General features: G+C 39.7%; 1 protein-coding gene across 1 annotated transcript in view; it reads right to left on the minus strand.

Annotated features, from left to right (window-relative positions):
- TRAPPC12 (trafficking protein particle complex subunit 12) overlaps positions 1-23,795 on the minus strand; it is a 61,633-nt gene that overhangs the window by 15,876 nt on the left and 21,962 nt on the right. Inside the window, exons 7-8 of the mRNA XM_081940602.1 lie at positions 12,556-12,668; positions 7,362-7,434 (exon numbers count right to left, since the gene is read on the minus strand). Of these exons, the coding sequence (XP_081796728.1) occupies positions 7,362-7,434; positions 12,556-12,668 (186 nt within the window). The remainder of the gene's footprint in view (positions 1-7,361; positions 7,435-12,555; positions 12,669-23,795) is intronic.

Below are 23,795 nucleotides of genomic sequence, written 5' to 3' on the forward strand. Positions count from 1 at the left end.
TATCTGGGTCTGGGGTCTTGCACTTATGTGTCGGGCTTAGGAGCCTGGAAAAATCTGCCAAGCTTCTCTGCCACTCCTACACTACTGAAGCTCCTGGGGTTTAAAGGCTGCTGCCTGTAGCACCAGCCAATTTCTCACTCCCTTAGTTTAGAGGCTGGCTCCTCATGTGAGAGAACACATGGCTCATGAAGATCTTGCACAGCTTAAAGGGATCAGAAGTTCCACGCCAGGAAAAAGGTGTTTATTATGTTGCAAAATGAACACTATGATAAAAGGAATTTTAACATGTCCAGGGCTCCAATTCTTAGGTGTGCTCAGGAAATTCCATTGTTTTCAGTGAAATTTGCTTTTTAACATTAATATATAGAATCAGGTTGCAAATCTGACTGCTTTCAGAGTCGGTAATGACATCCCTAAACTTGGTCTTGTCTGTTATCATGGGATAGGATTGTAAAAAGGGCTGTGGAACAGAATAGTTAGAACTGCAGTGAAACATGCACCCCCTTTTTTTTTTTTACTTGATGTGGAATATTTTGTTACTTGCTTTACAACCCTTTTTAATATGTGTTATCCAAGACTAGCAGAAATGTATTTATTCTGATTGATTCAAAAGTACGCTTTACCTTTAGAGTTCATGTAAATATGGACAATTTTGAAAATATATTCTCCAATGTAACAATTTAAAACAAAACAATCTCTTTTGTCCAATTACACTGCAAAACAAATAAACAAACTGCAAACCAATAGAAATGCAGACCTCTGCTCATGCCTCTGCAGAAGTCACTAAGATTAACACTGGTGGGAGTTGTATAAAGGAAGTACAAAACATGTTTTTTTTAGCAGAGCAGACCTTTAGGATGTGTGATAATAATTGGAAAAGCTCTATGTCCTCACAAATTAGTAAAATGTACGATAAAAATGTAAAAACAAGAAAGAACATATTGTTTAGTTTTAATTGAAAAACTGCCATCTTATGTAAGAACAAATAAATATTATTTGCAGTTCTTAATTTAGATTGTATCTTTGTGTATTTGTCCAACCATCTTCTGTATTTTTTTTAAAAAAGGGTATGAGAGAGGAAGGAAAGGAAGGAAGGAAGGAAAAAGAAGGAAGGGAGATGGAAAAAAGAAGGTGCGAGGGAGGGAGGGAGGAGATGGAGAAAAGAAGGCGCGAGGGAGGGAGGGAGGAGATGGAGAAAGGGAGGGCAGGGAGGAAGAGAGATGGAGAAAAGGAGGGAGGAAGGAAGGAAGGAGGATATGGAGAAAAGGAAGGAGGGAGGAAGGAAGAAGATGGAGGAAAAAAAAAGAAGGAAGACGGGCGGGAGGGAGGGAAGGAAAGCTGCCAAGAAAATGGTGCAGTGCTAAATCTTTTTCTTCCCAGTGAACGGAGAATGAGATGCAGTTCTCTTTTTTTACTGAGGAGAGGCAACGCCACAAGCCAGTTTCTGCAACACCTATTCAGACCAGCAATAGGGACATTATGCTGCAGATCGAATCCCATAAAAAAACCCAGGCTGTTTTCAATCATTGTTCGCAAAACAAAAACATAAAGACTTCCTTCAGTGAAGTTCACAAACAAACAAAAACACAGGCAGAAAGTTCCCTGTAGCTCAGAAGTGCAGCCGAGCCCCTTGCAGGGAGAAGATCTGATTGCCCTTCTCGGGAAGAGATGCCATCAGTCCTTACAAGTGTCCTCTGGGCAACATTAGGCAGACAGACAGCTGTAATGCCGCTGCACTCCAAGCGCATAACAGCCACTCACAGATGCTTGAATCCCTCTCTCTCTCTCCCTGGCTTCCGCTGGCTGCTTTTCATCCCTGGCCATGCCAAGCTCTGCTCAACTTAGCAAAGCAGCTGTGGCAAAGGAGAGTGTGAACAGAGAGCAGAAGCAGAAGCATCTCAAACAAAGGACAAGGGACACTGGATGAAGGCTTTCCTTCAAGTGCTGGCTTCTAGCTGATTTGGGCTGCATGATCCATATAACTCTAATCAATGGGATGTTGCAGGAATATAGTCCACTATATAGAGAGGGAACGACTGGCCTAAAGCTCAGGGAGCTGCCACGAGCACATTTGGGTAGAGATAGTGAAGTGGTGGGATGGGAGAAACTCCAGATTTAATGATCTCCCTTTTGTCAAGACGACCTGGTAACGTTGTGGGAATTTTAGACTGTATATAGTTCCTATCTCTTTAGAACTACATCTCTCAAGTTTAGCTGCCTGTTGTTTTTACCTCAAATTCTGTATCTGGGAGCCTTGCTCCCTTCTCCAATTTCAGATGGATAGCAGCGAGCTGCAATTATTTGGTGAATATGCCTATTGTCAGAATCACTCTCCTAATAATTGGCTCATATATTCTAGGAGGATAGAAGAGGGTAATTTCTACTTTAGGCCCTTTTAGCATTGCTGCAGCATTGCTATTTTGTAAACCACGAGAAGTGGAAATAAAACTGTCATTCCATATAACTCTTATTATAGAATTCTACTCTACATAACAATCTCAAGATAATTGTATATTGTGGCAAGATATATTTGCTCATAAAAAAGGCCTGCAATCGTGCATATATTTACCCAAGAGTAAATCCCAGAGAGTTTACTGAGACTTTCTTTGGCGTAGACATGCTCTAGTGCAGTGGTTCTCAACCTTTCCAATGCCGCGACCCTTTAATACAGTTGTGGTGAGCCCCAACCCTAAAATTGGTGTCTCGGTTCCTAAGACCATCAAAAATATGTGTTTTCCGATGGTCTTAGGTGACCCCTGCGAAAGGGTCGTTCGACCCCCAAAGTGGTCCCGACCCACAGATTGAGAACCACTGCTCTAGTGGATGGTGCTATCAACCTTATTTGAGATGATGAGATCCATTTCCCTAGCAAGACTTAATAGGATGGTAGCTCTCAGTCAGCAAAGGTCACCCTGTCTGAAGCTGTTTTCAAAATATCTGGTCACCACAGTCCCATCATCAGCGTATTCTTCGCCTTTACATTTCCCTTCTTATTAGTGCTATTGCATTCTGCTGGTAAAATAAAATAAGCAGATTTACAATTTCTGCTAATCCCAAAGCAATTCCAGGTTGGTAGATACGTGGTTCTTTTTATTTTCTCCAACCAGTTTCTATCGGCAATGATTTTCACAAGATGTTCTAATTGTAGAGCAGGTATATTATGAAGTTCTTCATTACTCTTTTCTTTTATTGCAGTTCACTTTTATCTTATGTTTTATGCTGCTTTAGTGTGTTTTAGTCAAAGTTCTCCTTTTTCTGATTTTGAACGCTTACTTTTTCAGTGTTATATGAACATTACGCTGACTATATTTGGTCATTGCTTCTGAGGGATTTTTTAAAATATATAGTTTGGTGAGTCATGGGATCATAATTCAATACATTTAAGCTTGAATCTTGCCAACTAATTGGAATGGATCAGTCATCAACAGACTATGTCGCTGAAAACAAAACAGAATTGGACCCAATTTGGAGGAGGAGAAAAAACAAGTTCTAAAATGGCAAACGGAAGAACAAGCCCTAAAATGGGCCTGGTTCAGCTATGGACTGAAGAGAAGAAAAAAATCTAGACACATTCCTCCAAATAATCTGGGAAAGAGCAGTAATTTGGAAAATCACTACTTGCTCTGTTCTCCTCCATCCTAATCACATGACCCATTGTGGTAACAAGATAAAACATATACACAAACATGACTGAGATCAGAAAAAACATCCACAAAAACTTTTACTGTTTTACACGGGGGGGGGGGGGAAGGTGCCCATTGACCACAGGCACTCAACTCACAAGTTGACCGCAAAACCCTCACTTCCTGCAGTCTAATCATGAGGAGTAGCTGTCCAGAATACAAGTGGGAATCTCACCATAACTCCTTTATCCAGGAAGACTGCACAAGCCAAAATGATTGCACAATTGGGCAATAAGTTTAGCTAAACCACTCAATACTAAATTGACAGCTTTAAAAGAAAGCAGATGAAAGTGCTGGAAAGAGGAAATGAAAGAAGTTAAGAAGATGTAGAGCTCTGTAAAACAAGTGTCTGGCGATGTAAGATGAATTAATGACAAATTTGAAATTCTGGAAAGGAAGACAGAATTTATAGACAGGGAGTTGGAAAGAAAGCTGGATAATTTGGCTGTTTTGGAATTAAGAAAGAAGAAACTTTCTTTAAGATTTACAGCACTTCCAGATAATTCCAGTGAAGATATTAGGAGAAAAGGTTATTAAAGCTTTAGCAAACTTTTTGGTCTGGGGCAGAAATTGATAAAATATGTAAAATAAATACAAGATTTGCAAAAAAAGGAATGTTCTAAAGGATGTCTTGGTGGCCTTTGTCAGGAAGAAAACAAGAAATCAAGTTTTCAAGCAGCATTTTAATACAAGACTGAAGAATGATAATACATATGTATTTGTACTGAAAGAAATTCCTGTTAGAATTCTGAGTGAGAAAAGAGTATTCACTTTAGGAAAGGATTCCATTTCAACAAAACAAAATAGAAGGTGCTTTTAAACAGCAGAGGTTTCAACTGAAGCATAATAAAACATAAAACACACTGATTTTCTTAGATGCAGAAAAGGCTTTTGACAATTTGAACTGGGCTTTCTTGTTCAAAGTTTTGAAAAATACACACTTTGGAGCGAATTTTATGAAATGGTAAGATCAATTTATACTTCACATAAAGCACAAATAATGATTAATAGAAATCTAACAAAGCCTTGTGATATAAAAAAAGAAAAATACAGGGATACTCGGGGATACACCCATCTGGCTTTCATGGCATTGGTGAGACTTGAACTCACAGTCCCCTGTTTTCTAGCCTAGTGGCCACAACCACTAGACTCAATTGGCTAAGAAAACTGGTTAAGAAAAACCAGGAAAATAGAAGAATTGATGAATAAAATGGGTCTAAAATTGAGAAGAAAGTAAAATATTTGGGAATAATTGCATGTTATTTCAAAATAACTATTAATAACTATTAAATGGAGTGAAGTTAAAAACACAGCTTTAAGGGAGAACTTTTATAAAATGTTTTACAGATGGTATTTAGATCCTAAAAAATTATCATGCATGTACCCAAATGTTCAATCAAAATGTTGGAGATGCGGGTGTCTAGATGCTACCTTTTTCCATGTATGGTGGACCTGCAATAAGGTTAAAGCTTTTTGGATAAAAATATGGTGGGTTATGCAAAATGTATTTAAGAAAAGAATACAATTTATTCCGCAAACGTTCTTACTGGGTATAACTAAGGACTTTACTAAAGGGGAAACAAAATTGGTTTTGTATATGGTTACAGCAGCTAGGTTGTTGATTGCGCAACATTGGGAAAAAGATTTTTTTACCGACAATTGATCAATGGATTCAGAAAGTGGCGGGGTTTGCCGAAATGGCAAAAATTTCAGCCTTCTTAAAAGGTCAGAAGCAGGAGAATTACACACAGGACTGGGTAAAATGGATTGATTACATACAGAATAAATATCAGACTAGGAAGTACTATGTAGCCTTTAGTTAAGAATGTTTAGACTGATAGATGATCAGAGTAAATAATACATGGGATGCTTGGAATTGTTAGAGTGGTGTATAGCGGAAGTCAGGGGGGTGGGTTTGATTGGGAGGTGGGGGAGGGTTAGGGTGGAGGGTGGGGAAATATATATGCATAACTAACCTAGAAGATGTGATTAATGAAATATGTCTACTTTAAGAGAAACCTATATTAGGATTTATATATGTTTAGGTACAATATTTGAATGAGAAATCTATTTTAAGATGGGGGAGGGGGGGTACGGTATTTGGTACAATATTTGAATGAGAATTTTTTTTAAGATGGGGGAGGGGAGGGGGTACAGTATTTGTATGTGATCTACATTATATGGTGGGGGGGGCAAAAGGGGGGAAAATTTGTTTGTGTAAAACTTTTTCAATTAAAAAAAAACACATGATAAGATGAAAGCAAATACAATTTCCATTGTTATATAGAATTTCTGGGATAAAAATGAATGTCTTGCCTAGAATGATGTTTTTGTTTTAGACAATACCTGTTTTCATAACTGTGCACCATTTACAGAGTAGCAAAAGGTTACATCTAAATTTGTATGATAGGGCAAAAAACCCTACAAGTTAATTATAAGGTGTTATAAGATGCAAAGGAAAGAGGGGGAAAGTGTCTATGCAATTTAAAATTGTATTTTGCAGCTTGCAGTTTGGTTTGGATGAAAGAGTGAGCATTGCTGAAAATAGAAGGCTGTTGGAATTAGAGGAACACCACATGAGATTTGGGTGGCATGGATATCTGTAGTATAATAAAGTGAAGGTTAATGTGGATTTTAAAAATCATTATGTTAGACATGCCACATTGAGAATATGGAATAGATACAAATGCAGCTTTCAGCAGAAGAAGCATTTATGGATAAGAAATTATTGGCAAACATAAATGGCTAACTTATTGTGAGATATAAGATTGAGTCCCTAAAGCATGTGACATAGCAAGGCAAGCTAAGATTCTTAGAATATGAATTGAGCAATAACTGCAGATCTTCAAATATAATATAAAAATATGGGGGGAGGGGGGGAGAAGGGGAGAAAAGAGAATGCGTTCTATTTTTTTCCCCCTTTTTGTTCTGACTTTTTAAATTTCTTTATAATCATATTTTCACCTCAGGCTTTGCTCTAATAAAAAAAAATATGTGTATATTTGTTTCTGCTATTTTTGTTGTTTGTTTTACCTAATTAACAAAAAATAAAACCAGGGAGGAAAAATAGCAGGCACTAACTTGTCAGAAGACACCTTTTGGTTTAAACAAGCTCCTCCAATTCCAGGAAGAACTTTTGGGAGATAATATGCTAGACCAGTGGTTCTCAATCTTCCCAATGCCGCGACCCTTTAATACAGTTCCTCATGTTGTGGTGATCCACAACCATAAAATTGGTGTCTCAGTTCCTAAGACCATCGAAAATATGTGTTTTCCGATGGTCCTAGGCGACCCCTGTGAAAGGGTCATTCGACCCCCAAAGGGGTCCCGAGCCACAGGTTGAGAACCACTGCGCCAGACTTTTTAAAAGACTGAACACTCCTTTGGCTCGTTTTTTTTTGTAACCTGTTGTCATGGTTTTTCTAATAATAAACCTGTCACTCTAAAATAGCACCCATTATGATAATAAAATTAAAATAATAATTAAAATAATAAAATTAAAAGGCAAATCTGTGAAACGAATTTTAGCAGAATACAAGTGCATAGCTTCAAAAGATTGAACAAGCTACAGAAATGACAATAACATTGCTTCTGAGCAATCATAAGAGCTTCTGACCATTTCTGAGCAAGTGATAGGAACATCCTGTCTATGGAAAAAAAGTTTTAAAGGATACCTACCTTGCCTGCTCTCCTGTGTAATGTTGGTCATGCTTCCATCTTCTACTAAGCCAAGTTCCAAGTTGTCTAAAATCTGCAGTGAATAGACAACCAATGCTCAGTTTTAAAACTCTAGTGAAGAAATTGAATTTATATTTTACCAACAAAGGGACGTAGTGGCTCAGTGGCTAAGACGCTGAGCTTGTCGATCAAAAAGTTCGGCAGTTCGGTGGTTCGAATCTGTCGTGCCGCATAACGGAGTGAGCTCCCACTACTTATCCCAGCTTCTGGCAACCTAGCAGTTTGAAAGCACGTAAAAATGCAAGTAGAAAAATAGCAACCACCTTTGGTGGGAAGGTAACAACATCCGTGAGCCTTTGGCGTTTAGCCATGCTGGCCACATGACCATGGAGACGTCTTTGGATAGCGCTGGCTCTTCGGCTTTAAAAGGGAGATGAGCACCACCACCTAGAGTTGGGAACGACTAGCACATATGTGCGAGGGAACTTTTAATCTTTTATCAATAAAGAAATAAATGAAGACTATTATAGATCTATTTCAAGCTATTTAGCTCTCATCAGCTAGCCATAACCTTATTTGAGTAGACCAGATTGCTCTGATAGACCGTTTTCACTGGAAAAACACTCTAGTGAGGAAACAATGCCCACATTAAGCTCAAACAACTAAATATATCACATTCAGGAGATCAAAAAAGAGTCACAAGGGCATTTTACAGAATGGATCTGCCAGCATTAGTAGGATTAATCAGAGTGAAAATGCAAGAATGTTTCTATATTGCAATGCAGGCAATCCCTGAGTTAAAAATGAATTGCATTCTTAAGTTTCTCTTTAACTCAAATTTCTACTTAAATTGGAGCTCGTACTTACAAATGGACTGTCTATTACTAAAAACTAAAAATGGTGGACAACGTTCTCCTTTGAGCCAATGAACCACTGAACGTTTTCATTTCAACAGCTGAAAAAAGGCTTTATATATTATATATTTATATTTAAAATGTGCAGCTTCGGTGTCCATGAACACATTGAGAGGCAGCAGCAATTATATCTAGGTCTATATGTTTATGTCTATATATTTATATATCTACATCTATCTTCTTTTAAAACAAAGAAAAATACAAAGCCCATTGGTAGCCAGTACACCTGGGAAGAGAGAATACTGCCTTTAAGGCTTCTTCCCATGAGTCGTGATATTGAGGGATGATGGGCATAACTTAGAAGATAATAAGAGCTATCTAGGCCAGTTGTCATGACCAGCCCTGTTGTCAATGAATTTCTCTAAGTCTGACTTTTGGTGATTTCATGAACACAGCTACAATTAGATGCGTCCAGCTTTGAGCCAGGAGTGACTCTGCTTAATTTTTTGAGATCAGCCAAGTCGGGCCTGGTGCTGTCTGGCTTCTGTTTAAAACCTCCTCACTGCAGTGGCAATCACTACATCTGACAGAAATCAATTCTGAAGTCATGCATTACACAGAACAATGCTTTCGTTCATTGATCCTGTATCTGCTCATGTTTAGTTTCAATATAGAACCTGAATTTCTAACACTGTGTGAAAGGGGAAAAAATCTTATCCACTTTTCCATGCCACACATGATTTTAAATGCCTTTTCCATATCACCCCTTCAATTATTTTTCTCAAATGGGAACACCCCAAGGCTAAGGTTGGGGTTTTTTTGGGGGGGGGGGTTGGTCTTTTCTACATCTACATCTAAAATAACTTTTCAAAAATGCAGTAATAAAAAAGTGAATTAAATGCAAAAGAGCACAGAGTGTATTCCGTTTGTTTATGCTTTAAAAACTGAAGCTTGATTAAAAAGTGTTTGTCCTTGTAGTTGACAAACAGGGAAAATGCACGGCGTAGTGAAGAAGAAATATTTACTGTGTTCCTCATGTCCACTGTAAAGCTGGGTGACTGGATAATCCATAAAACTATTAAGTGCAGGGAATAAAATTACCTTGCCATATCACTGTCTAAAATCTTTGGCCAAAGAGGAAGATAGAGACAGAAAAAGTTGCATTTTGTGGAAGGCAGGAGCTCTGAAGGTTAATAAGCAGAACGTTTCCTCAGCTCCTAGTAGCTGACATTAATTGAAGATGCCTTCTGTTCATATTGCATTTATTTTACCAAGGAGTTCTGGCTCTTGCCACAATAATGTGCAACCAGTTGCTCTGTGTGAAAAACTTGTTTTCTTTATGGGGAAAAATGCAATCTAACACTGCTTAGTAGAAAAGGAAGATAGATTCCCCCCCCTCCTAAATTTTCCATTGCCATTCCCATACCACTATATCCCCACAATTCTAGAATAGATTTTGATATAAGAAGAAAGAGGATTTAATGTCGCTACCCCTGTTACTTACCCATGAACTGGAATCCAATCAGGAGTCACCTCAACTAAAAAAATAAAACGTTTATACTGACTCCTTGGGTGAGTTTCTTGAAATGTTTTTATCTAGCTAGTAATACTTTGGATTTGGCAAATTTAGGGGGTTCATTCTTAGCTAAACCACAATTCCTTCTACCCTGCAAAGCTTGCTTTGATTAAAATGAAATCCACAGGCAGCAAAATAAAGATGGCGCCCAAGCCATCTATCTCTAATAAAAGATAGATTATGTCCATTCTACTCTGCTCTCATATATGAAGTCACCATTGTGGCATACTCTCAAAGAAGATTGCATGGGATTTATTAAAGAACTGCTTATAATTTAATTAGCTAATAATTTCTGCTGATCGGGACATATAAGGCACTGAGTTTTTGTGCCAATCTCTCTGATTGCCAAGATTACTGAAAATGCAGCTTCCAATCAAGAGCACTGCTTAGTTCTTTCTTTCTAGGCAAGTTCATTCAACTTAACTTAGTATATAGTGCCATCAAAGAATCATCTTCATGTTATTTTATTTTAGATAAATATGACATAATCAAAAGGCTTGCCTCTGTTCAAAGAATATAGTCTAAACTTCAATGGCACTGATTCTTTGTTCTTATTGGGAAAAAATTTAACAATGTGAAACAGTGTTTGAAAGAAGGGAAGGATATGGTCCCATATAGGTCTTTCCAGAGGCAGTCTAGAAGTGGTATTCAACCAGTTCTGATCGGTTCTGGTGAACCGGTAGCGGAAATGTTGAATACTTCAGAGAACTGGCAAATACCACCTCTGGTTGACTCCGCCCCATCTATTTGCTGCCTCCCGAGCCCCAGCTGATTGGCATCCCAGCTGATCGGCTGGGTCTTCTTCTGTTGCCCTGCACAGGAGAACGGAGCTGAAAAGCAAGTTAGTGGGGTGGGGAAGGAATGGGGATTTTGCAGTATCCTGGCCCAGCCACACCCACAAAGCCACGCCACATCCACAGAACTGGTAGTAAAAATTTTTTGAATGCCATCACTGAGGCAATCCCACCCGAGGGACTTATGTTTTTTGAGGTAGTGCGAGCTTGGCTCAGTTGTGGCAGTAGAACTAGAGAAGCAAAGGCTCAGGGATGGACCTATCAAGAGATAAAGAAAGGAATTTGGATTTATGTTTTGGAAGCTCCTCAAGTTAAGACCTCAAGGACAAAAAACCAGTGAAGGTTCTGAAGGACAAAAGACAACAATAACTTGGAGAACAAAGTTCCATACTGTGCTATGAGCATGAAAAAACCCCAAAGCCTTAGGGTACACAATAGGTTCTGTGGATTCTGACCAATGAAAGTCTGATAATTTAATGTTTAAGAAGGCTAAGCCTTCTTCGCTTCTGAGCTCCACAAAGATCAGCTAAATGGTATCACCAGCTGAGGTGTTCCAAATACGGTTACTTTAAATATTAGGGAACTTTTAAAAAAATTCTATTGTTTTGACTGGAAAAGATATAGGAAACAATTCTAAATATCTTTAAAATACTTCCATGGAACCAGGTCCATCTCTGTGTCCGGAGTATAGCTGGTTTTTCTGATGATGGGGCTTATTTTTAACAATGACATCATCAACAGCTTAAAAGGTAGTCTCCAAACCCTGTTCAAAAAACAGATACCATACTTATTTTTCCGCAGCACCTAGAAAAATTGAGGAATGGGATGAAAAGAGTTATCTTGTGTATTATATCATTGGGAATAATTCTCTTCACTTTCCTGAGCTACTCTGAGTGACCAAGTACGTCTTTTCCATTGAAATGCCAGTCAAATTCCAAGAACATGGATCCAGCCACACCTTTTCTTACTGTGTAATAGAACCATCGTCGATTACCATGAAATGATATTGTAATATTAAAAACTTGGAACTGGGGTAGCTTGGAGATTGTCCAGTTTGGTTGAAATCTACCTCTCTGATGTGTGCAAAAAGACATAAGCATATGTGCAACTGCATTTTGTTGTGGCTGAAGCTCCTTTAACGGCAGCCTCAATGTACAAGTGACTCTCTTCACTGCCTTCGCTCTAAGAAAGGCCACCCTTAGTGCTGTATTAGCTGTGCAGGCCCTTCACTTGCCCCCAGAACTGTAGCCAGGAGAACCCCAAACCTTAGAACCTGCTTCTCAAGGAGGAGCATAACCATATCCAAACGCAAAGCCGAAACTGGCCAATTTCCCAATTAAGAGCTGTTCCATCTTGGGTTGAATCTATGTCTTTTCACCAGGATTGAGCAACCTCCAGGATTTCTCCCATTTGGTTTAGGGGAGAGAGATATAACTAGGCCTCATGTGCATATTGATGACACTTTACCCAAATCAGTGGATGACTTTATCTAAAGGCTCTCCTACAAGAAAAAGATGAAATATTGGGGGGGGGGGGGTTGTCATTTAATACATTAAAACATCAATGGAAGATTAAAAGAAATGTCCATGATGTGGATAAAGAGGGTGCTAGAAACTCAGATTCACTCAGTGAAATTTACTGTTTGCCATTCTGTGTATGGTCCTGAAATCAGGTGAAAACAAAATTGAATAACCAGAACTCATATTATGGTTATCAGCCAGGCTAAAAAGAAAAAGCATTATTGTAAGAAGCTAGAAAAGACAAACTCCCTTTAGGCTTTCCCCCAAATGTTCAAGTACCATTGCATAATATTTCCATATGTATAGTTGAAATTTGATGTTTGTTCTGAGCAAAGCTATAAATCAGTCTTTTCCAATCTGGCCTCCAGAATTTGATTCTCAGAATTCCTCAGTCAACACTTCCAAACATTGAGTGAAAATACTTCATGGGCTGTGTAAAGAAATATTTACCTTTGTGCAGATTGTTTTCATATTGTGTAGTCTATCAAGTGACTCCTGAGGATTTCCAAGATATTGTTGAAGTTCTGCATGCAAAATCCTCATGGAAAATGGAACCATGGACCCTAAAATAACAAAATATGCGGGTTACTACTCCCCAGCCATCACAATTTCTTTATAATGGCAGTTAGAGAGAATCTCTATTTTAATCAGCGTGAATTAGGGCAGAATTATTGCATTGAGATTATTTATCAGGTCTTTTTCCTGTGGCTGAATGCTGGACTAGGGAAAGTCAGTGAACATAATCTGATTTCAGCAAAGCTCTTGATAAGGTCCCACATATCATTCTTCCTGACGAGCTATCATAGCGTGATTTGGATGACACTTCAGTAAGGTGGTTTACAACAACTGCCTAACTGCACAGAGTCAGAATTAATGATACTATGCTGAGTTGGAAAGTTGTAACTAGTGGGGTTCCATAAGGATCAATTCCGAGGCTAGTATTAATGACTGCGAAGATGGTAATGAGGGGCTTCTTATTAGTTTTCTGGATGACATAAAATTGGGAAGGGTCTGGCCAACATCCCAGCATTGCAGTCTAGTCTAATAGGACAAAAGACTGGACTGAGAGGGATAAAATTAACAGGGAAGGTTCTTCAACAGGGAAAAATGAAAACTATCACACTTCAGAAAAATACAGGACACATATGCAAGATGGGGTACTCATGGCGTGGTCAGTGACAAGTTGAACACGAGTCAGCACTGTGAGACAGTTGCTATAAGGGCTGTTGTTACTTGGTGCTGAATTAGCAGGCAGAGGTTGTATCAAAGCCACAAGACGCCATTATTCCTCTCTGTTCAGTATTGACGAAGCCACACATTTACATACAAATCTGACAGGTAGAAAGGGTTCAGAAAAGGGCAAATAATGGTAGTATATATAGGGGCTTTTGAAGACATGCTTTATGAGGGCTTACCAAAGACATGATATGCATGTTCAATCCTGATTTTATGGATGCAACCCAAAATATACAGTAGTTCTAAATTTCACATATACATGGAATCTAGGACTTCCAGTTCTTGTAATCTATATCAGCATTCCTCAATCTGTATGGCTTGGTGGTCCGGCTGGGGTGGGGGTGGGGTGGTCAACTGGACTGTGCAAGTGGTGGGACAGCGTGCACGCATGAAGCTCAATTTGTACAAGTTGCCCACCACTCATGCAAGTTCAGCTGCGCATGCACGTGCTCTGGCCCCCCACTTGTGTGGCTCAGTTCTGAACGGACCACAGGCCAGTAGTGGGTGTGGCTTGGGAGTTGGGAATTCTTGATCTATATTATCCTCCAGAATTATTAAGCTCTTGAAATGTATAAGATTCATCACTGATAAAGTTCATAATTCTTTAGAAACAAAGATAGTTTCACCAATTATGATTTTTTCCTCACATCCCTTTCTGTTATTTATTTATTTCTTACAGAAAGCTTTTGCAACCAAAATATAAACCCTGAGGCTTAAAAAACAAGCAAAAAAAATTCCTTCATCCAGCTAAAGATCAGGGTTTTAATATCAGACATGTAATAAGCTACACATTATTAATTTTGTATTTAGTGAGACTATGGCCTTAGAATATTTATAACAGAGCTTAATTGGATTTACGTACAAGTATGTATATTTTAGAATATTCTAAATGCTACAGCTGTTTTAAAGTGTACTGGAGCTTTGATATTTAGGCTAAATTTAATCACCTGCTGACCTCTAATCAATGCTGACTGCTTTCCAATTCAATGTTATTCTGGCAAGAATAGTTAAAGGGGGGAGTATTGTTTTTGGCTCCACTCTTCCCCAAAGTATAACTGAAATCCCTTCAGAATAATAAAATGCAGGTCACCTTCAAAAGCTCTCCTCTGGGTACCCCTGCCAAGTGGTTAGGCAGGTGACTACAAGGTAGAGGCTCTTCTCACTTATGGAAGAGTCTTTTAATTTTTTTTTTAAAGAAGAGGTCCAGTTGTTTGATACCTGTCATGCTGTTCCCCAGAGGATTTCTCCTCTTTCAACAATTATTTCCCCCAGGAAGGCATGACAGTGGCTCACTCTGAAAACATAGAAGGTGGACAGAGGCATTATTTTTCTCCTAGGCATTTTCATTTTGAACACTTTAGCTGCATGATTTTAACTATCTACCTATTGCTATGATGGTTTCTGTCTTTGCTCCTCTATCTTTTATTTAAAGTGTGTGCGTGCGCGTGCGCACCTATGCTGTAATGCTATTTTCTATATGCAGATTGCTGCTTGGTGGCAACATGCAGATGAGGTATCTCCACAGTGGTTCCTATTCGGAGGAATAATCACGCTTCTGTGGCACATCAGGTCCCACTATCAGTGGTTTAGATATCCTCTTCAAATCCTTTTTTTTAAATGTTGACCTTTCCCAGTTCTTAACATTCCATGGCATGTTCCTTTTAATTGACTGTTTTTACAGTGTTTATGTCCCTTTTTATTAAGATTGTTTAACAGATTGTTGTAAACCATTCAGGCTATTTGATAATACATAGAAAATCATTACCACTTTCTACTGTCTTGTATGCCTTTATTTAGTTCTGTTAAACTCAAGTATGTGTAATGTGTCTACTGGAGCTGAGGTGGGTCACATCGACCAACTGATAATCAAATATGAATGTAACACCAAAGTGAATGTACTATTTTTTTTAAAAAAAAGAATATCACTTGAATTACTTGAAGTGCATTTCCCTTAATTATGTTTCAGAAACAAGTCAGTCAAGATTCAATCCTGCCCGGGATACTGAGACAGCACTGATCTCACAGACTGATAACCTCAGGCAGGCTAATTTATCTCAGTCCTCCTCGATTTTTCAATGGCCTGCAATAGCGTCACTCATGGCATCTTTCTGTCTCGACTTCTTAGGAGATGTGAGTGGGAGGCACAGAGTTATGATGGATGTCCTACTTTCCCTGGTGCCAGTTCCAGGGAGGGGAGAGCGAGAGCGCTGGAGGCCCCCACTATATGGGGAGCTTAAGAGATCTATTCTCTCCCCACTCTTATTTTACATCTACATGAAGATTCACCTTATGCACCAATTGCACTCCTTTCCAGACTGGTTGACCTTGTTCATATTGACCGACATGTCATTTCCACTTTAACTTACTAGGATGCACTCTACATGGGGCTGCCCTTGAAAAGCATTTGGAAGCTACAGTTGGTCTAAAATGCAGCAGCACAGACAGTTTAGGTGTTTCTTGTTATGGGCCGCATAACAGCACTGCTCTGCAAGCTGCACTGGCTCCCTGTAGATTGTTGGGTAAGATTCAAGATCCTTGTTGCCTCCTATAAAGACTTCCATAGCAAACAGCCAGGCTATCTATGGGGCAGTGGTGGGTTCTGGATCCCGTTCCAACTGGTACGGTTGGAATGGGTCTGGTGTCACCCTCATGGATGTGCGCACACATGCGTGGTGCGTGCATGTGCCGTACCTGCCTGTGACGCCTCTGCAAGCCTCCGCAACGCTCCAGATGCTCGGGGGAGCGTCGTGCAGGTGCTGTACGGGCCTTGCACATGTGCAGAAGCACCAAAGGCTTAAAAGACAGGTAAGGAGCTCGGGCGGGCGGGTGGGCCCTCCAGAGCACTGGAACCGAATGGTACCCGGTGCTCCGGGCAGGCTCCGATACGCCCATGCCGGGGCATACCGCCTGCAATCCATCACTGCTGTGGGGCAGCCTTTCTCCCCTCGACTCTGCTTGCCCCACCAGTTCTAGCAAAGCATCGTCTCCATCTGTCTGCTGTGCTAAATTGCCAGCTTCTGGCTGACATTTGTTGCTCCTATCCCCATATCCTTTCCATTAAACAATGCCATCTTGGGAAAGCATGCGGCTGTAGCCAGTCAGTAATGAGGAAGAGGAACTGCCTTCTGCACCTGATCCAAGAACATGCAAGGCAGAAAAAAGATAGGAGCAGCAAAAGTCAGCCAAATTACTCATGAGGAGACAGCCTTGCCCTTCTTGATAGGCTGCATCAGAAGCTGGCAATTTAGCACAGCAGACAGATGGAGACGATGCTGGGAACAATGTGTTTGTTTTCTTGCTGAGTGTTCTTGCCTTGAACTTCGGATCATGTCTCTTCCATTGCTTCCTTTGCCTTGTGTTGCCTTGCCTTGGAATTTGCCTTCGCCTTGGGAACTTACTTTGGCCTAGTGGAGTGGATTTCCCTTTGCCTTGAGGGCTAGGGTTGGCTTCATTTGAATACCCTATGAAACTAATTGGTTGAGCTAGTGCCAGCACAGGGAATTGCTGGGGAATACCAATTCAGGCTTGGAAGGCTTAATAAACACTCCTTACTCTTGTGGTCTCGGTCTCTCTCTCTCTCTCTCTCTGTTTACGTTAGGGAGTGGGTTAGTTAGTTAGTGACAGCACACATCCAGAATCTCTATGACACGTGGACAGCCTTATAAATTGTTTCACTATATTAAATAAATAAATAAATATACCTCTTCCTAATGGGATGGTCTTTGGTAATAAATTCATTTGGGCTAAACACTCATGCTATGTTGCAAAAAAAATGATTCAAAGCAATTATTGTTTACAAAACATTACAGATAAATCTGCTATGCAATAAGCTGGCAAGGAGAACGCACAGTCGGTCAGTAGCATTCTACCGGCCTGATTTTCTTCTCTTTCCCAGTAACTTCCATAACCTCTCTAAATGCCTTTTCCCTCCAAAACAGAAAATGAGCTTCTCTTCTATACCATCAGATCCGCATTCCCCATTTACTTCATATTTCTATCTTATGTTCTTATGGCAACTCCTTTGTTGCTTTCTATAGCCACAAGCATCTTTCCTTAAACCATTAGTGAATAAAAAGTTTCAATCTACAGACAGATGGATGTTCCAATATGCCACAGATTTTGAAAAAAACCCAAGAAGACAGTTATTAAACAAAGTTAATGATCCTATATGCTGCTTCATGGCAGGCCAACTCATTAGTACAGAGGTTATCATGCAATTGAAATACATAACCCCATCATAAAGATGTAGCACCAGGGCTAACCCCAAAGCTTCATTTTAAAGCAGTGAATAAAAGTTGGCAGCCGAACTGTACCACAGTCAATGAAGCTATTATTTAGTCCATTTTCACTTCTTAGGGTTGAGGTAAGCCATAGTATTCACTATTGCAAGCAGAGCAGCAGCTCTGGTTGATACAGGAAAAACAGTGGTATACATCAGTAATACCCAGGGATCCAAACTCTGGGAGGAGTTTGAATGTGCTCTAAAGAGTAAAGGCACATAAGCATCTCTACTTTTGAATTTGGAAAATGTATCATTTCTCATTCTAATTACATCCTAATTAGGTGAAATGACAATCAGGGCTTCTTATGTTCAACATTCTTGGAAAAAATAGTTAAAATTCAGAAGATAGTGGTGATGATGATGATTTTATATGAAAAGGGACATCTTTGTCAGTTGTATTATAATAGAAAGACAATCATTATTTTTTTCCTCCGTTAAAAAAGACCATTTCACACTAAAAATACATATGTCTCTCACATTAAAAAACATAAATAAGGTTATCAAAATTTAAATACAGAGACAGAATATGACAGAAAGGCTCCAACAGCAGAACAGAAAAGAAGCCATTCCCTTTAATCAGCTGTCTGCCACACATTTTCAAAAACTTTTCCTGAAGAAGGAGAACAGATGAAATTCATATTTGCAAAGAAGATGTATGCTTTTATCAACTAAAATTACTGTTTACAAATCACTGAAAGCGTGTCCATACATAACTGCATTTAAATATTTACATATATTTGTTTGTATTTCAGTTTGTTTGTCAGAATCCTAATCTGATTATAAAACCAAAGAAATTAGTTGGCAATTGCAAACAATTTTATCATTGTGAAACCTCATATATCAATCTTTTAGATTTTAAGTGATAACAATAATACAAATATTATAATGCCTTCACTATTGTGGTGCTTGCCCTCTGGAAGAATATCTCTGCACAGGACCCTTTGGCTCTCACCCTGAGGGGATTCTTTTTAAAATCTTTTAAAACTTGGGTTTTAAAAGGTCTCCCTGGCCTTCAAGTAAAGTGCGGTGGAGTTCCTGTTGTTTATGCTTTTTGTGAGAGAGTGTTTTGTCTGCATATATTTCATCGTATCATCCAGTTTTTTTTAGTATTTAGTTGCCCATAATTATTCTGGATGGCCTTCAAAACAAACAAACAAACAAAAAATAAAAATCTATGAGGTAAAGCTTTGGGAGTACAAGGGTATCAGTTTAGTCAAAGGTTCTGGAAGATACATGGTTGTGTGCTACTGTCATGGAGTCTGCAAGATGCTTGGATGCATGTGCGTGTGAGTCTGAGAGAAAGATGGTGTCTGGTCAGGTTTAAGAACACAAGGACCTCCAGAAGGGGTCAGCTAAGTTTCAAGGACAGCATACAAGGCTAAGGAGGCAGAAAGGCTATGCAGTAATAGGACACTTCCTCTTGCTTCATCAATAAAGACTCATCAACTCTACTGACAAAAAACAATCAAGTGACAGAATCATGGGAAGTGCTGACTCCGAAGTCTTCACAGATTTAAGAGGGCATTCAATCAGAATATCAGTTGAAACAGGAAGATTTTGATTTGTTTCTCTGTGACAGCACACAATTCTTCTTCCAAGGTGTTTCTTTCAACTTCCTCTGAATGACAATTAAGGAGCTAGAGTTTTTCCTGCAGAAAATGAAAATCTACTGAGAAGGTTTTTGCTGGATCCCCAATGATTTAAATATGTCCTTTAAATAGAATCATTATTTTTGAGCATCTTAATCTATAGAGAAATAGAAAAAAATCCAGAGTAGCTCTAAAAATATATAAAGGTAAAGGTTCCCCTTTCACATATGTGCTAGACTCTAGGGGGGCGGTGCTCATCTCCGTTACAAAGCCGAAGAGCCAGCGCTGTCCAAAGACGTCTCTCTGGTCATGTGGCCAGCATGACTAAATGCCGAAGGCACACAGAACACTGTTACCTTCCATCTAAAGGTGGTTCCTATTTTTCTACTTGCATTTTTTTTACATGCTTTTAAACTGCTAGGTTGGCAGAAGCTGGGACAAGTAACGGGAGCTCACTCTGTTTCACGGCACCAGGGATTCGAACCGTTGAATTGCCGACCTTTCTGATCGACAAGCTCAGTATCTTAGCCACTGAGCCACCGCATCCCTTAAAAATTTATATAGAAGCATTTAAAATAAACATTAAATGAAGAGATGAATTATCTCTTTATCCAACAATAAAAACAAAGGCAAGTGCTACACTATAAATATGGTACCTAAACCTTCAATCCTTTATAAATCTTAAAGTCAACAGAAGCAAATTTTACAACACAGTCATCAACTGTTAATAAGGATAAATGGACAAAATCTGAGAGTCAACACAAAGCCAGCCATGTGACCTTATGCCAGTCACACCCTCCCAACCCTAGAAAGAAAAGCAATGGCAAGCCACTTCTGAAATCTTTCTAAGAAAACTAGTCCAGGCAGTTTCCAGAAACCAACATTACCTCAAAGGCACTACCCTATACAGAAGTGTAGTACACAAAAATGTACTGCAAGAAATTTCTAGAATGCGTAGTTTCTTTACCACTTCTTTCAAGTGGAATAAGCCATCCATAATTAATAAATAGCAGGAGGATTCTATACCTCTTGCTTCATTTGTATCTCCAAACATGTCTTCCCTTCTTCAAATAAGTGAAACATACGAGAGCAAAAGTGGGTTTGACTAGTGAATTATACGGGTGTAACTTAAGAAATACAATCATTCTTGTCTATAAAGCATCACGGTCACTGTTTCTCACTGCATTAAAAGAGTACTGAAATCTTTCACATGCTCATACTGTATATAGACAAGAAATTCCTTCAGTTATCATGCATTATTATCATTTTTACATAAAATACAAATAAGATACCAGTTGACCTTGAGGACCTACTCATTTACCACAGAAACTGCAGCTGTTCTTACTGATGCCATCTCCCAAACGTGATGCTTGATTATGATGGCACTGGTAGCAGCATTCATCAAGCCTGATGAAGCCAGAACCAGTTAGTAGCTGATAAGATTGACACATGCTCCAAAAAAACAAACAGAAAACCCCCCAGAAAAAAAGCAATGACTAGGTAAAAGTGGAATGCCCAGCATGATGCAAAAAGCAACAGTCTAAAGGAAAGGAAAGAAGACAAAAGGGGGTGAGAACCCCTATATTTTATTCTACTTTCTGTTTTTGTCCAATTTCCCTTAAGTTGCAATCCTGAGAGGTTTCAGATAACAACTATAGTCCAGTGGTGGGTTCCTCCCGGATCGCACCGGATCGCGCGCGCTCCCTTTCAGCGCTCCACCTGGCTTGCGCGCTCCCTTTCAGCGCTCCACCTGGCTTGCGCGCTCCCTTTCAGCGCTCCACCTGGCTTGCACGCTCCCTTTCAGCGCTCCACCTGGCTCTCGCGCTCCCTTCCGGCGCTGAAACCGGAAGTACAGTTTTGCTCGGCCCTGGCGAAGCAACGACGCCTGTCTGCGCTCCACCAGCTCGGCTGGGAACGGAGATGTTTCCTCAGCGGAGCGGAGCGCCTGAAAAGTCTTTTCAGGCGCTCCGCTCCGCTGAGGAAACATCTCCGTTCCCAGCCGAGCTGGTGGAGCGCAGGCAGGCGTCGTTGCTTCGCCAGGGGCGGGGCAAGACTGTACTTCCGGTTTCAGCGCCGGAAGGGAGCGCGAGAACCAGGTGGAGCGCTGAAAGGGAGCGCGCAAGCCAGGTGGAGCGCTGAAAGGGAGCGCGCAAGCCAGGTGGAGCGCTGAAAGGGAGCGCGCGCGATCCGGTGCGATCCAGCAGGAACCCACCACTGCTATAGTCCCTATCCTGAAAAAAAAATGTTTGCAACAGTTACACAGTCACCAGTAGCAATAAATGGCAAACCAATCACTTTTGTAGCAGAGGAGTCAAGCTATTAAGAGTTAAGGGCAGGGGTAAAATCCAGCAGATTCTGATAGGTTCTGGAGAACCGGTAGCGGAAATTTTGAGTAGTTCGGAGAATTGGCAAATGACACCTCTGGCTGGTCCCAGAATGGAGTGGGAATGGACATTTTGCAGTATCCTTCCTCTGCCATGCCCACAGAACAAGTAGTAAAAAAAAACAAAAAACGAATTCCATCACTGGTTAAGAGGATCAAAGGCAAGATGTGTGTTGGGAAAGAGAATTGACCAGGAGAAAAACTTTACCCTATCCTATGCTAGTTATACAGCAAAAAGAAACTAAAAAAGTGTCATGCATTTAGAACAAGAAAATGGAGTAGGGTAGGTTAGGGTAGAACAGAACTCATTACTGGCCAAGTGTAATTGGACACACGAGGAATTTGTCTCCAGTGCATAAGCTCTCAGTGTACATACAAGCAACTCTCAGAATATTCAATTTTCCTGTATTAAAATAATCAAAAGCATCAGCAATGTGGTAGGAATCTGGGCTACGTTATTTGTATTTTTATTTTGTGGATTAGTTTAGCATAATTATTTTTTAAGAAAAACAGTGCTAATAATTGGAAGCTTGGTGGGAAACATTCTAGTTTAGAAGAACTAGGGGAGGGGGCAGAAAGAGCGTTAATTATAAGGTTTTCCAAGGGACACCCCCTCCCCTACATTTTGTATAGAAGATTTTTAGCAGCAGATATGACGGTAGGGTGCTGCTACTCCCACTAGAGGGAAACCGATTGCATTTTTCAAACGTGCCTATGGTGAGGGAGGGAAAAAAAAATTGCTGGCTTATCTGGTCTTTGATCTGCAATTTTTTTTCCAAAATAGTGTTAGCTTCCATAGTTTTCACATTTTTAGAACCACATATAAAAGAAAATAGGTAAAAAAGGGGCAAGAATAAGAAGCAAGCAAGAAGCGATTTGAAGCAAAAAAGGATTTTTCAAGATTTTGTAACAGATAAGACAAGCATGCGATGGCATAGCTCTGAAAAGCAAATGTATCAATGCATCAATCATGTTCTAAGTTCACAAGAGCCATATTTTGAAAAAAAAAACTGGCTGCTGTTAAACTCCCCTCCTTTTAAAATTTATTTCTATATTTGCAGCAAATTGTTAAGCTTAAAGCCAAGGATGATCTCACTGAATTACGAACAGATGTCAGAGAGAACAGAGAATTAGCTGCTATTTCCAACATCCTGCAGGCAAGCACTTCTCAAAACTAAAGAATTGCTGTTTGTAATCCCCACACCCACTGACCCTTTAGATTTTCTTTAGGGAAAAGAAATAACGACATTCTCCTGTTTCATCCTTTTTTCTTCCAAACAAAGATTGGACATAGAATATGCAGCTGATGTTCAAAGAGAATTTCAGCTTTGAAGCAAGCACCTTGCTTGTTTAGCTGTTCAGAAGTAAATAATGCACCTATCCCCTTTCAGTCACCTCTTGCCTAAGCTACATGGGTAGGGCTGGCCAGCTGGCCGTTTGGCTGTCAAAAAGGAACAGAGGCTGGAACACCAAAGAGGCAGACTGGCATCACTGCTTCTGCATTCTTCATTCTTAGCCGCAGGTTTGGCCTCGGAGCTGATGTACAATACCTTAAATATAGTGGATACTTTCTCAGAAATTCAGTACAATTCATTCACAATTGAGAAGACAGCATGAAACAAAGGAAAACAGAGATTCAAGGAATTCTAGCATTAATGAGGTGCAATTTTTCCAGCTTTATATTTTAATGCAATTTACATATAATCCCACAATCTCTCTGTTTGTAAATTCTCAAATTCTGTTCTCGAAAATGGTGGAGACACAAGGTCTCCCAAACGTAGATTTGGCAAATGCCAAAAGATGGGACTATCTTGATGGGGATAACTGAAGCACAATACCTGATTTAAAAAAAAATGGATTAGGTCAGGGCTACCTACCCAAGAATAGTCAGGAAAACAAAATGTAACAGCTTGACAATGTTATGGCATGATCGCAGGCTTACACTTGATGCCTTTGTTCAATTCACTTGAAAATCAACAATTCACTTGGATGCTAGATTCTCTGCCATGTATACTGCAACACCACTAGGAGAGAGCAGAGGTAAAATTTCCAACCCAATAATTCTACCTTTATTTGTGTGACCATGTTTAGAAGTTATATAATTTTATATATCTGAAAACAGAACAGTAGAAAAATGTTCTACTTCCCATCATTTAAAACCATATTTAATGCTATCCTGGGTACTTAAGTTGCTATCACA

This window comes from Natrix helvetica (genome assembly GCF_964273705.1).
Source record: "Natrix helvetica genome assembly, chromosome: 2".
NCBI lineage: Eukaryota > Metazoa > Chordata > Lepidosauria > Squamata > Natricidae > Natrix > Natrix helvetica.